Genomic DNA, 16,374 nt, shown 5'->3' with positions numbered 1-16,374 from the left:
AACATCATCTATACTTGTATCAGGTGTCCATTGCCCCAAGCAGTCTCTTTCCATCTCCATTTTCTTCCCTTTGTCCACCTCCTCCTCCACCACCCCTGTCTTTCCCTCTGGCTATTTCCATACCGTGGTCTGTGTTATGTATGTATGTTTTTTGGTTAATCCCTTCACCTTCTTTCATCCAGCCCCTGAAAGCCCCCCTCCCCTCTGACAGCTGTCAGTCTATTCCATGTATCATGCCTCTGTATTTTGTGTCAGTTTATTTTGTTAGAGTTCACATGTAAGTGAGATCATATAGCATATTTTCTGACTGGGATATCTCACTTAGCACAATAATCTCCAGGTCCACCCATGTTATTGCAAAGGGTAGGAATTCCTTCTTTTTTTATGGCCGAATAGTATTCCATTGTCTAAATATACCATATCTTTTTTTATCCACTCTTTTACTGATGGGCACTTGAGCTGTTTCCAGATCTTGGCTATAGTAAATAACGCTGCAATGCCCTAACCGGTTTGGCTCAGTGGATAGAGCATCAGCCTGTGGACTCAAGGGTCCCAGGTTCAATTCCAGTCAAGGGCATGCACCTTGGTTGAGGGCACATCCCCAGTGGGGAGTGTGCAGGAGGCAGCTGATTGATGTTTCTCTCTCATCAATGTTTCTATAACTCTCTATCCCTCTCCCTTCCTCTCTGTAGAAAATCAATAAAATATATTAAAAAAAATAACGCTTTAATGAACTTAGTGGTACATACATTCTTTTGAATTAGAGTTTCGGATTTCTTTAGATATATTCCCAGAAATGGAACCGATGGGTTAAGCAGTTCCATATTTAATATTTTGAGAAAACTCCATACTCTTTTCCACAGCGACTGCACCAGTCTTCATTCCCACCCACAGTGCACATTCTCCTCATCCTCGCTTCCACCTGTTGTTTGTTGGTTTATTGATGGTAGCCATTCTGGCAGATGTGAGGTAATATCTTGTGGTTTTAATTGGCATCTCTCTGATGATTAGTGACGGCGTAAGCATTTTTTCATATGTCTGTTGCCATTTGTCTATTCAGGTCCTTTGCCCGTTTTTAAATTGGATTGTCTGTCTCCTGGTGTTGAGTTGTACAAGTTCTTTATACATGTTGGAAATTAACCCCTTTTCAGATGTATCATTGATAAATATGTTGTCCCATTCAGTGGATTCCCTTTTCATTTTGTCGATGATTCTTTTGCTGTGCAGAAGCTTTTTAATTTGATGTAGTCCCATTTGTTTATTTTTTCCTTTTGTTTCCCTTGTCTGAGGAGATATATTGGCAAAAATATTGCTACAAGAGTTGTCTGAGATTGTACATTTTAAATGTAAATGAACATTTAAAGTCTTTGAAGTAGGTGTGTAGCTCTTTGCACTAACGAGGCAGTTTGCCAACAATCAGCTTCCTTAGTTCTGATGGAGCTATGCTTTTCTTTTCTTTCTTTTTTTTTTAAAAATATGTTTTATTGATTTTTTACAGAGAGGAAGGGAGAGAGATAGAGAGTTAGAAACATCGGTGGAAGAGAAACATCGATCAGCTGCCTCCTGCACATCTCCTACTGGGGATGTGCCCGCAACCCAGGTACATGCCCTTGACCGGAATCGAACCTGGGACCCTTCAGTCCGCAGGCCGATGCTCTATCCACTGAGCCAAACCGGTTTCGGCTATGCTTTTATTTTCTGCTTGCTTCTTCATTTCTCTGTCATAAAGATTGCTGGCCAAACTCCTTCATCTCTGCCCCTTTCTGAATTTATAGTTAACTTTTGCTTTATAGCCGGGATTGCTCTTTATAAAGTAATTAAGACTGAATGCAGTTTAACTTTTTATTTAATTCCACTAAGCATGATTTCTCCTGTAAAAACCTAAGGTTGTTGTAATTCATTAAGGTTGGCTAGCTTTAGTAGGTTTTGTAATAGATCTTGTGAAGGAGTGCTCTGTAAGTTAATTGGAAAACTTAGAAACTGCCAAGAGTTTGAAACTTATTTGTTTAGCTGCTCTAAACAATATCATTAATTGTAGAGAAGCAGAAGATATGACTAAGATTAAGGCAGGAGCTTTGTCTTGGTAGGCTTGTAAATATTTTAAAATCAGGTTGCATAAATTCAGTTAAACCAATGCTGTGTCTGTTCTGCATAAAACACCTTTATTTGCCAGCAACTTAAGGGATATAAAGAAACATAAGCATAGTTATTCTCCTTAAACTTAAAATCTAGCTAGGAAGACCACAGGCGAAACCTGGGGAAAATTACACTCAATAAAACAATATAGAGGCTATGGAGAGATAATATAAATGAAAGGAATACTAGAATTTCAGGACTGGAAGGGCTTAGAGCTTGGAATTCAACCCCTTTCATTTTATAGATGAGAAAACTGAGGACCCAGAGAGGTGAAGTGATTGCCCAAGATCAGATAATAAGTTAATGGCAAAGCTGGTACCAGAAGCCATGTTCTTTCCAGAGAACATATTCTCATTAGATTTTAAATACTCCACTACTTTTTGGAATCCTTTTAGGGTTGGGGTCACCAAAAGCATAACTTGGCTCTGTAGTTTAATAATGTTCAGTATCATTCTTGGCAGGGCCTTTGATTAAAGATGCCGTACGAGGCAGCCTACTTCCATGATGGTAATTGAAAGACTTGAAAACACACTGAATGGGTTTCCAGTTTTCAAGTGTCAGTATATTTCAAGTTTCTCGATGTTAGTGAATGATTGAGTCCTTTGCCTAACACCTTTAGTGGGAGTCTGCCTCTGTTGAATTTTTATGGGGAGGCTAGAGACTTCTCAGAGATATTAATTACTTAAGGGAATGTGGAATTCTGGAATGTAGAAATGGAAGGGATTTTAGGGGAGAATCTTTTTTTTAATTTTTATTAAATCTTTATTGTTCAGATTACATTTGTTCCTCTTCCCCCCTCCCCCATAACTCCCCTCCTCCCAGTTCCCGCCCCACCCTCCGCCCTCACTCCCCACCCACTGTCCTCATCCATAGGTGCACGATTTTTGTCCAGTCTCTTCCCGCATCTCCCACTCCCCTTTCCCCCCCAAGAATAGTCAGTCCATTCCCTTTCTATGTCCCTGATTCATTATAATCACCAGTTCATTCTGTACATTAGATTACTTATTCACTTGATTCTTAGATTCACTTGTTGATAGATGCATGTTTGTTGTTCATAATTTGTATCTTTACCTTTTTCTTCTTCTTCCTCTTCTTAAAGGATACCTTTCAGCATTTCGTATAATACTGGTTTAGTGGTGATGAACTCCTTTAGCTTTTCCTTATCTGTGAAGCTCTTTATCTGACCTTCAATTCTGAATGATAGCTTTGCTGGATAAAGTAATCTTGGTTGTAGGTTCTTGGTATTCAGCACTTTGAATATTTCTTGCCATTCCCTTCTGGCCTGCAAAGTTTCTGTTGAGAAATCAGCTGACAGTCGTATGGGTATTCCCTTGTAGGTAATTGAGTCTCTTTCTCTTGCTGCTTTTAAGATTCTCTCTTTGTCTTTTGCTCTTGGCATTTTAATGATGATGTGTCTTGGTGTGGTCCTCTTTGGATTCCTTTTGTTTGGGGTTCTCTGCGCTTCTTGGACCTGTAAGTCCATTTCTTTCACCAGGTGGGGGAAGTTTTCTGCCATTATTTCTTCAAATAGGTTTTCAATATCTTGCTGTCTCTCATCTTCTGGCACCCCTATAATTCTGATATTAGTGCGCTTGAAGCTGTCCCAGAGGCTCCTTACACTATCTTCGTATATTCGGATTCTTTTTTCTTTTTTCTTTTTTTTAAAAAATATATTTTATTGATTTTTTACAGAGAGGAAGGGAGAGGGATAGAGAGTTAGAAACATCGATGAGAGAGAAACATCGATCAGCTGCCTCCTGCACATCCCCCACTGGGGATGTGCCCGCAACCCAGGTACATGCCCTTGACCGGAATCGAACCCGGGACCCTTCAGTCCGCAGGCTGACACTCTATCCACTGAGCCAAACCGGTTTCGGCTCGGATTCTTTTTTCATTTTGCTTTTCCGGTTGGGTGTTTTTTGCTTCTTCGAATTTCAAATCTTTGGCTTGATTCTTGCGCTCCTCTGGTCTGCTATTGGGTATAATATTCTTTATTTCAGTCCGTGTATGCTTAATTTCTAGTTGTTTCTTTATCATAGCATTGAGGGTCTCATTAGTTTTCGTGAGGCTCTCATCAAGTTTATTGGCTGCTTCTAGCACATTATTGCAAGCCCTTAAAATTGCATTTTTTAGCTCTATATCCTCCATTTCTGTCATGTTTTTTTGTCTCCGCATTTTTTATGCTTTCTTGGTGCACCCCCTTGTGGTCTTTATGCGCAGTCTTGTTCTAGTTAAGCCTTGATTGTTGTAGTTAATACTAGAGGGATTTGACCACCAGGCCGACTGGCTGTGAGAATCAGCTGTGTCTGCCGGGAAAACTTCTGTCCTCTGGGGAGGTGCTAATCTAGCCTTTGCCTGAGGCGATCCAGCAAATGGCTCTGCTGCAGGGCTTGGGTGGGGTGGGTCGCACGGGATCAGCAGGGTGGGTGGAGGGAGCAGTTATGGCTGCTCTCAGTCCCGTTCCCAGAGGCTCTGCTTCACAGAACCCCGGCAGCTGCTGCAAACTTCGGAGAGAAAGCTGCCCTTAGGTTCCAACTGATGCCGGACAATCCCGCTTCTCCCGTCTGAGTCTGAGTCCCTAGAGACTCGCCCGGATCTGGAGCCCAAAGCCTGAGACTCACTCCTGATTGAAAACGACAACCGCGCCCTCAGCCACCAGCCCGCTTTGCGCGCGCACCTCCGCACCTTTAAATTTTCCACACTGCGCCTCCTCTGAGCCTCGGTTTGCTGTTCTCTTTCCTTCTAGTTGAAGAGTCTCTCCTCAGCCAGCCTTCCTGTGGTTCTGGATGATGTCCGTTCCGTCTTTTTTTTTTTTTTTTTTTTTTTTTTTAAATATATTTTATTGATTTTTTACAGAGAGGAAGGGAGAGAGATAGAGAGCCAGAAACATCAATGAGAGAGAAACATCGATCAGCTGCCTCCTGCACAGCTCCCACTGGAGTTGCGCCCGCAACCCAGGTACATGCCCTTGACCGGAATCGAACCTGGGACCTCTCAGTCCGCAAGCCGACGCTCTATCCACTGAGCCAAACCGGTTTCGGCACGTTCCGTCTTTTAGTTGTATTTTTGAAGTGGTTGTTTTCGGCAGCAGTCCCCGGTGTTTACCTATGCCGCCATCTTGGTGGTCGCCTCCTTAGGGGAGAATCTTGTTCAGTGGTTGCAAAGTATTGACAAACAAGGCAAACATAGTTGTCAGACACGTTTGCTTGTTCCACACAATGGTAAAATTTTTTTGAACTAGTTGCTAATGTTAAAGTTGGAAGATTTCACATAAAAACCTGAACCTCTGGATCTCTTGAAAAATTGGACGACTTGCTAACCCTAGATCTACATCATAAAGATAGTTTAGAGCTGATGGGCAGCTGGGCAAGTTTTCCTGGTTAATCAGTCCTGGCCCCTCCTAACAGTCTCCCCAGACTCAGATGTCATTAGGAATTCATCATTGTGCTTACACTTTGCCTTGGTTAGAGTTAAGAAGAAAGTGAAATTTTTTTGTACCCTAAAGTATCAAAATTTGGAAAAGAGAAGACAAAGCAGGCTTTTTTTAAAAATGAGAACATTTTAAATTATCAACATCTGTACAAATCTTTTTTTTTCTTTAATATATTTTTATTGGTTTCAGAGAGGAAGGGAGAGGGAGAGATGGGAATATCAGTGATGAGAGAGAATCATTGATTGGTTGCCTCCTGCACGCCCCACACAGGGGATTGAGCCCGCAATTCGGGCATGTTCCCTGACCGGGAATCAAATCAGTGACTTCTTGGTGCATAAGGTTGCTGCTTAACCACTGAGCCATGCCGGCCGGGCTGCCCAAATATTTTTTTTAATCTTCACTTGAGTATATTTTTTTCCATTGATTTCTGGGGAGAGTGGAAGGGGGGGGGGGGAAAGAAAGAGAGAGAAACATTGATGTGAGAGAGACACACGGATTGATTGGTTGCCTTCCGCAAGCACCCGTACCAGGGCTCTGGAACTTGCTACCAAGGTACTTGCCCTTGACTGGGAATCAAACCCACGACCCTCGGTTTACAGGCTGACGCTCTGACCACTGAGAAAAACCGGCCAGGGCTGTACAAATCTTAAGGGAGTCTTGTTCTTTAAGTATCAGAAGCCTTTTCCCCTGATGGGGCTGGCCCATTCTTTGCATGCTCACCTTGGGCAGCTTCCTCCTTCTTTCCTCCTTCCAGGTATCTCCAAACAGCGTTCCTTCTGCTCCACAGCTTCCCTAAGCCCGAGACCCTATTTCTCAGACCAGAATGCTCATCTTGGTTCTCAGTTTTTTAATTTTTTTTAAAAAATAAGCTTATTGATTTTTAGAGAGGAGGGGGAGGGAGAGAGAGGAACATCTTGAGAGGAAAAACATAGATCAGCTGCCTCCTGCATGCCCCCCTACTGGAGATCGAGCCTGAAACCTGGGCATGTGCGCTAAACAGAACCGGCAACCTTTTGGTGCATGGGATGACTCAACCAACTGCACCACACTGGCGGGGGTTTGGTTCTCAGTTTTGCTTATGTAGGAAAAGGGCCTGAGCTTCGGTTCTAAAGCAATAGGAATGCGTGTGTACGCGCTTGATTTGCTGGTTTTCAGAAGTTACAAAGTCCTCAGACCTAGGGCTTTGCCCCAAGCTGGGGTTTAGCTAACTGTCCTTCCCTGGGCTCCTGTTTTTGAAGAAGGCTTTTTATTTCAAGAAGAAGAAAAAAAAAATAGGAAGAGTTTATTTCTTTGGGAATGTGAATTGTTTGCTGTACTTGTTTAAGAATTAAAACAAATGTGACCACATGACTACTTCAGCTGGCTTCATTTATTTCTTGGCTCCCTCCTACAACCCTTGAGGAGTTTTCTGTTATATTTGTGTTAGTTGATGCAGTGACTGTGGAATGCTAGGATACAGGAGTGCAGAATCCATGGGATAAATCATTCTTTCTAAAATGTCTTATCTGTGACATTTGATGACATTTGCTTGAACTGTTATTAGCCCTTTAGCAATCTAGAGCACTCCATCTTCTAAAGTTTACTGATTTGGGCTCATCAGATTAGTGAAAAAATAACCTTTAAAAACCAAAGTATAGGCCTGACATATCAGTGTAGAGAGCATATTTGCCCACTTGTAATGAAACAAATTCCCTGGAAACTGGCATTCTGTATTACCAGGTTAAGCAAATCCAAAATCTAAATTCCTTTTGGCACTCCGTCTCCAATTATTCTAGAATTTTTTGATGCTTAGATAAGTCTTGATGAAATATTAAATGATACCTGTGCTGATATTTTCAGCAATATCTAATGGGGTCCAGCTATTCATTGTCATTCAGGTATGCATTTATGGCAGATGATATACAAATTTTTAAAAAAATATATTTTTATTGATTTCAGAGAGGGAGGGGGAGAGAGAGAGAGAGAGAGAGAGAGAGAGAGAAACATCAGTGATGAGAGAGAATCATCGATTGGCTGCCTCCCGCACACCCCCTACTGGGGATCCAGCCCGCAACCCAGGCATGTGCCCATGACCAGAATCAAACCTGGGACCCTTCAATCTGCAGGCCAGTGCTATATCCACTGAGCCAAACCAGCTAGGGCTATACAGATATTTTTATATTAAAGTTGTTAAGAGTGGGCTAGTCACAGACATGTGCTTTTCTATCTTGTCCTAGTCATCATTTTATAATCTTTTTTTCTGGTCATCATTTAAAAACAGATTTTAACATTAATTAAAATTAAATGAAATTTAAAAATCAGCCCTGACTGGTTTGGCTCAGCGGATAGAGCATCGGCCTGCGGACTGAAGGGTCCCAGGTTCGATTCCGGTCAAGGGCATGTACCTGGGTTGCGGGCACATCCCCAATAGGGGGTGTGCAAGAGGCAGCTGATCGATGTTTCTCTCTCATTGATGTTTCTAACTCTGTATCCTTCTCCCTCTCCCTTCCTCAGTGTAAAAAATCAATAAAATATATTTAAAAAAAAAAATTAAAAATCAATTCCTTAGCCACACTAGCCACATTTGAAGATATCTCTCTCTTTTCTTCCTCTGTTCTCCTTCTCCTTTTACCTTCTTCGCTTTTCCCTTCCTCTCTATTCCTCCTCCCTTCTTCTCTCCTCCTACCCCTTTCATTCTCTCCATCCCTTCTCCCTTCCTGTCCCATTTTTCCCATTTCCCTCCTTTTCCTTCCCCTTCTGTCCTTCCTCTCTCACTCCCTTCTCTCTTCATCTAACTCTCTGTCCTACTTTCCATTTCTCTCTGTATATATATTTATACTAGAGGCTCAGTGCATTAAATTTGTGCACTCGACAGGGGACGGGGGTGGTCACTCAGCTTGGCCTTTGCCTTCTTGCATTCGGGGAGCCCTCAGGGGATGTCCTGGTTTCTGGCTGAGTGGCACCCCCCGGTGGTCAATGTGCATCATAGTGACCGGTGGTTCCCCTGTTAGGTTGATTTGCATATTAGCCTTTTATTATATAGGATTTAATACATTATTTTTTTCTGCAATATATGAACATTGCAGACATCATGCCCATTACTACAATATTATGATGAAAAATTGAAAATTTAACCTTGATATAATGCTATTGTATAATTCATAATCCATTTTCAAATTTTATCAATTGTTTCAATATTTTTTTCTTCTAGTACAATTTGAGTCCAGAATTATAGCATTTAGTTATCATGTCTTTTTAGCCTCCTTTAATCTGGAGGAATTTTTCAATTTATCTTTGTTTTTCTTACCTTGACATCTTTGAAGACTACATGTTTTTTTGTTTGCTTAGTGTTTTTTTTCAGTTTTTATTTCAAGAAAAACGATTTTAAATATAATGTTACATGCAATAAACACCAATTATTCAAGAAAAATGATCTTACATATAATAATATTAAATGCAATAAACATTAATATTTCAAGGATAAAAGGATTTTAAATATGCTAAGGTTACCAAAACTGCACTAACATAGTATGATATCACAAAAGTTATAGGAAATATTAAAAATCTGCAAAAAACAGGATTACTTCTATTATATTCTAGAGTATTTTTCCCCCCTGTGGCTCTATTTTGGTTCATCAATTTATGTTGTTCATTATATTCCACAAATGAGTGAGATCATATGATATTTATCTTTCTCCGACTTGCTTATTTTGCTTAGCATGATGCTTTTCAAGTCTATTTTGTTGGATATGAGTATTGCTACTTAGGCTTTTTTTTCTTTTCCATTTGCATGGAAAATATTTTTCATCCCTTCACTTTCATCCTGTGTGTGTCTTGTTTTGAGGTGGGTCTCTTGTAGACAGCATATAATTGGGTCATGTTTTTGTATTCATTCAGGTACCCTACACCTTTTGATTGGAGCATTTAACCCATTTATTTAGGGTTATTATTGAGAGGTACTTATTTATAGCCATTTTAATTCTGTATGGCTAAGTTTCTCTCTGTTTCTTCTTCTGAGCAATCCCTTACAGCAGTCCCTTTAGCATTTTTTGTAATGCTGACTTGGTGGTGATGAACTCCTTTAGCCTTTTTTTTTTGTCTGGAAGCTCTTTATTTGACGGTCTATTTTGAATAATAATCTTGTCCCAGATCCTTGCTTTCCATTACCTTGAGTACTTCATGCCATTCCCTTCTGGCCTGTAGAGTTTCTGATGAAAAATCAGGTGTCAGCCTTATGGGAACTCCTTTGTAGGTAACAGTTTTCTTTTCTCTTGCTGCCTTTAAGATTCTCTCTTTGTCTTTAATTTTAATTATGATGTGACTGGGTGTGGATCTGTTTGGGTTGTTCTTGTTTGGGGTTCTCTGTGCCTCCTGAACTTGTGTGACTTTTTCCTTTACCAGGTTAGGGAAGTTTTCTACCATTATTTCTTCAAATATCTTCTCTATCCCTTTCTTCCTTTCTGCCTCTTCTGGCACACCTACTATTCTAATATTGTTATGTTTCACATTGTCTCACAGCTCTCTTAAGCTGTCCTCCTGTTTTTTAGTTATTTTTTGTTTTTGGTTCTCTGATTGAGTAATATTTTCAACTCTATCTTCTAATTCACTGATTTGATATCCTCAGCTTCCCCTAATCCTGTGGTCGGCAAACTGCGGCTCTCGAACCACATGCGGCTCTTTGGCCCCTTGAGTGTGGCTCTTCCTAAACCTTAGGAGTACCCTAATTAAGTTAATAACAGTGTACCTACTATATAGTTTAAGTTTAAAAAATTTGGCTCTCAAAAGAAATTTCAGTTGTTGTACTGTTGATATTTGGCTCTGTTAACTAATGAGTTTGCCGACCACTGACCTAATCTGCTGTGTATTTCTCCCAATGTGTTATGTCATTCTTTATCTCACATGGTTCTTTTTTCATATTACTATATATTTTTTCATGCTCTTGAGCATCTTTACCATCATTACTCTGAACTCTGTTTCAGATAAATTTTTTTTAATCTCTGCTTCATTTATCTCTTCTGGAGAATTCATTAATTCTTTCATTTGGGAGTTCTTTGTTTCCTCATTTTGTTGTCTGTCTGGGTTTGTGACTAAGTTTTAGGTAAATCCTCTACACCTCTCAATCTCTAGTGCAGGACAGTGTTAAAGGCAGTTTCTGACTAATTGGATCAGACAAAGACTCAAAGCCTCCAGAGACCACCTCTGTCTAGAGCAGTGGTTTTCAACCTTCGTAATGCTGCGACCCTTTAATACAGTTCCTCATGTTGTGGTGACCCCCAACCATAAAACTATTTTCGTTGCTACTTTGTAACTGTAATTTTGCTACTGTTATGAATCGTAATGTAAATATCTGATATGCAGGATGTATTTAGGTTACCCCTGTGAAAGGGTCGTTCGACTTCCAAAGGGGTCGCAACCCACAGGTTGAGAACCGCTGGCTTAGAGACTAATAGGATTCCTACTTGAATTGCTCCCAGGTAATTGTCCTCTGTTGTGATGAGAGTTTTTTCAACAGGGTGGGGCAGTTGCTCCTGCCTGGAGGCTAATTGTTACTTTAATCTCTTAAGTGGCCTCAGGGCAAGGTGCTTTCCAATAGGGTGTGTCTTCCCCCCAGGCAAGGCAGGTGTCTATGTGGGAAAGATGTCCTCCACGCTGTATGAAAGAATGACAGCACAGGAAACTTGGGGTGTCTGCCTTCTGAGCTCTATCCCCTGAGTCCCCAGTCCTGGGTTCTGCTCTCACAGCTCCAGTCCACTTCACCCTTCCTCTGCCAGAGCACAAGGTGGGTGCCTCCACAGGGAATTTTTGTGGGTTGGCCCTTTAAGAGGGTGCTCAAACTTTCAGTTGCCACTCCCTGGCAGACAGCATCCCACTGCTTTTCATAGCCAGATGATATGTGGTACCCTCTTCAGTTTGGTGCTCTCTGCTAGGAGGCTCAGCTTCAGGATTAGATCCCAGAGTTCTCAGTGGCACAGCTGCGATATCTTTCCGGGACTTCAGCTGCCGTCTGGGTGCTCGGCCAGCTCTTTTGTGCCTCCACCCCTCCTACCAGTCTCCATGTGGTCTCCACCTTCAGTCCTTGGGTATCAGGGTTCTCTCCTGTGGGTTTTCCATTGATTATTCAGGAAGCCTTTCCATATTTCTTTTTTAGTATATTTTATTGATTTTTTTACAGAGAGGAAGAGAGAGGGATAGAGAGTTAGAAACATCGATGAGAGAGGAACATCGATCAGCTGCCTCCTGCACACCCCTCACCAGGGATGGGCCCAGAACCAAGGTACATGCCTTTGGCCGAAATCGAACCTGGGACTTTTCAGTCCGCAGGCCGACGCTCTATCCACTGAGCCAAACCAGTTAGGGCAGCCTTTCCATATTTCAGTTGTAATTCCAGCTGTTCCTGGGAGCATCCTCCTACTCTGCCACCATTTTAATCCTGCTTTGTGGATTTTAGTTCAAGAAACAATGACAGGAACTTAACAGGAACTGTAGGCTTGAAAAGGACCTATCCTTCAAGAAAATGCTTACCGCTAATCCAGGGATCTGGGGCCTTTTCTCTGGAAAGGGCTGCGTGTTACATACTTGGCTGCACAGGCCTCGGTCGCCGCCATAGGCCTTCTTGTAGTGCAGCCTTAGGTGGATCTTGAAGACTACATTTTTGAAGTTATTTTATAGCATGTCCCTCACTGTGAGTTTGATGTTTCCTCATGACGAAATTGAAGTTATATTATTTTGGTAGATAGTACCACAGAAAGTTATGTATCCTATCTCCGAGTGCATCATATCAGGAGGTACATGATGTCAATTTGTACCATTATTAGGGATGTTAATTTTGACCACTTGATTAAGGTGGTCTGCCAGGTTTCTCTAAAGTTATATTTTACCCCCTTTGAAATCAGTAGTCTCTTCGGAGTTACCATGAGACATTGTAAATATTCAGTTTTTCAGTAAACTTTCACCCAATCAGTTTAGCATTCTTTAATAATTCATGCCTGAATTCAGTTATTATGATGGTTCCTGAATTGGTTGGTTGTGATTTATTCAGTGATCTGTTTGAAATTTAGGTAGTTTCCAATAATGTGTGGTTGTGAACATCATTTGCTATGTAGGTTTTTAACATGCACCTTAATATTACATTTAGAGTAAAATTCTAGAAGTGAATTTTTGGGTCATAAGAATGCATCCTTTTATGGTTTTAAAGTTCTACCAACAGTGTGTTGTCTGGAAAGTTTATATTAGTGATTTTCTCAACTACATACCTCTCCTATCTTTTTAAAAATTTGATTTTTAAGGCATTACTTTTAGAAGTAAACACTAACTGCTTGGTATTTTTGTTGAAGTCTTTGCTCTAGTCTTAACGCCTCTGTCTAATGGAAGTTTATCTTAATACTGATACAGTGATATTTGACTAAGTGTGACTTGGAATTTCTCCTGGCTATGAGTGAAAATAGTTGCAGGTGCAGAGGGCAGAAGACCTTTTTAAACCTTATGTTTTAATATAGAGTAAGACAAGATGTTCTCTAGGGCCCTAGCCAGTTTGGCTCAGTGGATAGAGCATCAGCCTGTGGACTGAAGGGTCCCAGGTTCGATTCTGGCCAAGGGCACATGCCTGGGTTGCGGGCTCGATCCCCAGTAGGGCATGCAGGAGGCAGCCAATCAATGATTCTCTTATCATTGATGTTTCTATCTCTCCCTCTTCCTTTCTCTCTGAAATCAATAAAGAAATATATTTAAAAAAAAAGATGTTCTCTAGGAATCCATCAAAAAATGAAGTGAGGTGTATCATTTAGATAATAATGTACTATAGCCCTGGCCAATGTGGGTAAATTGGTTGAACATTGTCCCCTACACCAGAAGGTAGTGGGCTCGATTCCCAGTCTGGTCACATGCCCAGGTTTTGGGTTTGATCCCTGTTTGGGGAGCATGCAGGAGGCAACTGATTAATGTTTTTCAGAATGAGAATCCTTTTGTATTAGGGTTCATTCACGTTAGCTTTTCATCCTGCTAAGTTGGCATGGAAATACTGAAAGAAATGCTTTGGTGCCAGAGAAGCCCAAAGGGAAAAGCTCTATATGTTTGGGAATACCTTCTTATGGTACCCCTAATATTTGTAAACTTGAAATCTTAAGAGGTTGTAAGAGTTATTGGGCCCTCATGTATAGGCTTGTAAGAATTTTTTCCATCTTGTGGTGAATGTAGCTTTCCTTGATATAAAATATGATATAAAAGTCCTTATGTAGGAGATTTGTTACATATTTCATGTTTGTGTTTGATGTTTGTCTGACATTGACTTTTTGTTTCTCTTTTAGAAATGACTGCAGTTCACACAGGCAACATAAACTTCAAATGGGACCCCAAAAGTCTAGAGATCAGGACTCTGGCAGTTGAAAGACTGTTGGAGCCTCTTGTTACACAGGTAAGCATCTGAAATCAAATTCATACATAGTTATTGTAACATGGTTCCATAGCAGTAACAAACATAGAACAAAGTTATTTAGTTCAAAGGTTTAATTTGAGCGTTTGAGTTTAGGTTGATGGTGCTTATTACAAATACAAATATCATAGTGGGATGGCATTTCATTAACTCTTAGCAACTAGATATGCCCTTTTAGTGTTCTGGCACAGTTTACTAGTGTGAGTGAGAGAGAGAGGTAGATAGTCAAAATGTAGTGGCATGTGCTATCTTTTTAAAAAATTCTGTTTCAACTGATAAATATAAACTAGTATTATATGTATATATACATGTACATGTGCACATATATAATTTTTAAAATATGTTGGAGTGTGTGGTCAGACTCAGGTATATTTACTTTCTTGGAGCCCATCTACTATAACTCTTAGTAAAACTTTTGTGTGACAGATTACTCTAATAACAAATATTCAGTCATCTTCATCCTATAGATTATCTAGTATTATATGTATTTACTAGTGGCCCGGTGCACGAATTCGTGCACATTAAAAGGGAATTACTTAGAGGAAATATATTTTTTTAAAATATTTTTATTGATTTCAGAGAGGAAGGGAGAAGGGGAAAGAGAGATAGAAACATCCATGATGAAAGAGAATCATGGCTCGGCTGCCTCCTGCATGCCCCCTACTGGGGATCGAGCCCGCAACCTGGCATGTGCCCTTGACCGGAATCGAACCTGGGACCCTTCAGTCCACAGGCCGATGCTCTATCCACTGAGCCAAACCGGCTAGGGCTAGAGGAAATATTTTAATATTGTTACTTGCCCTTTCTCTATAATAGAGGTGTCAGAGATGAAAGAAAATTAGTAAAATGTATATGAAAATCTTCCTCCTGTCAAGAGTCTGGGGCACGCCACGGGACCCAGAGTCAAGTCCCTACCCACCCGCGTGCACCTTGAAATCATGCGAGACTCAGACCTGGCCGGCCCCCACCACCATTGGGTGAGATCCAGCCCCAGCCAGCCCCTCCCCCATCAAGCCCCGTCAGGTGGGGGGCTGTAGCCTCAGGGCACCTGTCAAGCCTCGCTGGGTGGGGGGCATAGCCTCAGGTCCCCCAACCTGGCGCCGGGCGGGGAGTGCACCCTCAGGTCCCCCGGCCCAGCCCCGAGGCGGGGTTGCAGCCTCAGGTCCCCCGCCCCGGCCCGGTGCCATGCAGCCTCAGGTCCCTGCTAATTGCTTGTTACGGCTCATTATGGGAACCCTGCCTCCGCTGTGGGCGCAGCCATCTTATGTTACGGGAACCCTGCCTCCACTGTGGGCGCAGCCATTTTGTGATGGCGTGATGGAGTGAGGGTCAATTTGCATATTATCTCTTTATTATATAGGATATAGGATAGGATGATGGTTACTGTTCTTGGACTCAAAACACCATTGTGATAGGCTACTTTGGGCAGTTGTTCCTTTCTTTCTTAAGGGTCTTCACTAATTGCTGATATTTGTGTGAAAAAACTGTAAAAAGATTTCAGAAGTAAGTTATCTTAAAACATTTTACACAGGTTGAAAATGGGAAAAATGTGATCTTCAGTTAAAACTGAATTTAGTGTTGACCTCTTTCTGGAACTCTTAAAAAAAAATTGTATTTGTTGGGGTGACATTGATTATTATGATTATACAAGTTTCAGGTATACAATTCTACAATATATCATCTGTATATTATATTGTGTCTTCACCACCCTAAATTAAGTTTCTTTTCATCACCATTTATCCCCCCTTACCCTATTCTACTCCTCCTCACCCCCTGCAACTTCTTAATGACAGAGTAGAGATATCTAACTTGTTTCTAATCAGTTTTTCATTTATAAGATAACGAAAAATCTAATATTCATATTTGAGGAATTAAGATATTATATTTCTTATACATAAGGGCTAAATTATTTGAGAAACTAAATAGAGTATCATTACTGTATGTTTTAAACATGGAGAGAGTTGTATGTTATTTGTTAGTGCTTGATGGAATGTCATAAATGTGATGTTATGAATAATTTATTTTTGCTATTTTAAAAGATGTTAGTCTGTTATTTTCATTTTAACTGACTGTAGTTTAATTTTTGAAAATGAAACTTTTAGGTTACGACTTTGGTAAACACTAACAGTAAGGGGCCCTCTAATAAGAAGAGAGGTCGTTCTAAGAAGGCCCATGTTTTGGCTGCATCTGTTGAACAAGCAACTGAGAATTTCTTGGACAAAGGGGATAAAATTGCAAAGGAGAGTCAGTTTCTCAAGGAGGAGCTTGTGGCTGCTGTAGAAGATGTTCGAAAACAAGGTAGGTTAATATTGCTTTTTATATATAGAGGGGCAGTCCTTTTTAGAAAATTAATTCTGGAAGGTGACTTTTTGTGGCCAATATTTTCATTTTTATGTTT

The 16,374-nt window shown here is 40.8% G+C and overlaps 1 protein-coding gene across 2 annotated transcripts in view; it reads left to right on the top strand.

Annotated features, from left to right (window-relative positions):
- CTNNA1 (catenin alpha 1) overlaps positions 1–16,374 on the top strand; it is a 174,967-nt gene that overhangs the window by 24,389 nt on the left and 134,204 nt on the right. For both annotated transcript variants that reach the window (XM_070414893.1, XM_070414892.1), the window contains exons 2-3: positions 13,852–13,958; positions 16,079–16,274. In XM_070414893.1, the coding sequence (XP_070270994.1) occupies positions 13,854–13,958; positions 16,079–16,274 (301 nt within the window). In that variant the 5' untranslated portion in view covers positions 13,852–13,853. The remainder of the gene's footprint in view (positions 1–13,851; positions 13,959–16,078; positions 16,275–16,374) is intronic.

The sequence above is a fragment of the Myotis yumanensis genome, unplaced genomic scaffold (genome assembly GCF_028538775.1).
Source record: "Myotis yumanensis isolate MYYU_CA2020_CCGP unplaced genomic scaffold, mMyoYum1.0.hap1 SCAF_5, whole genome shotgun sequence".
Classification (NCBI taxonomy): domain Eukaryota; kingdom Metazoa; phylum Chordata; class Mammalia; order Chiroptera; family Vespertilionidae; genus Myotis; species Myotis yumanensis.
Note: the sequence above shows the minus strand (reverse complement) of the source record. Positions and strands in the feature narration are given on the sequence as shown.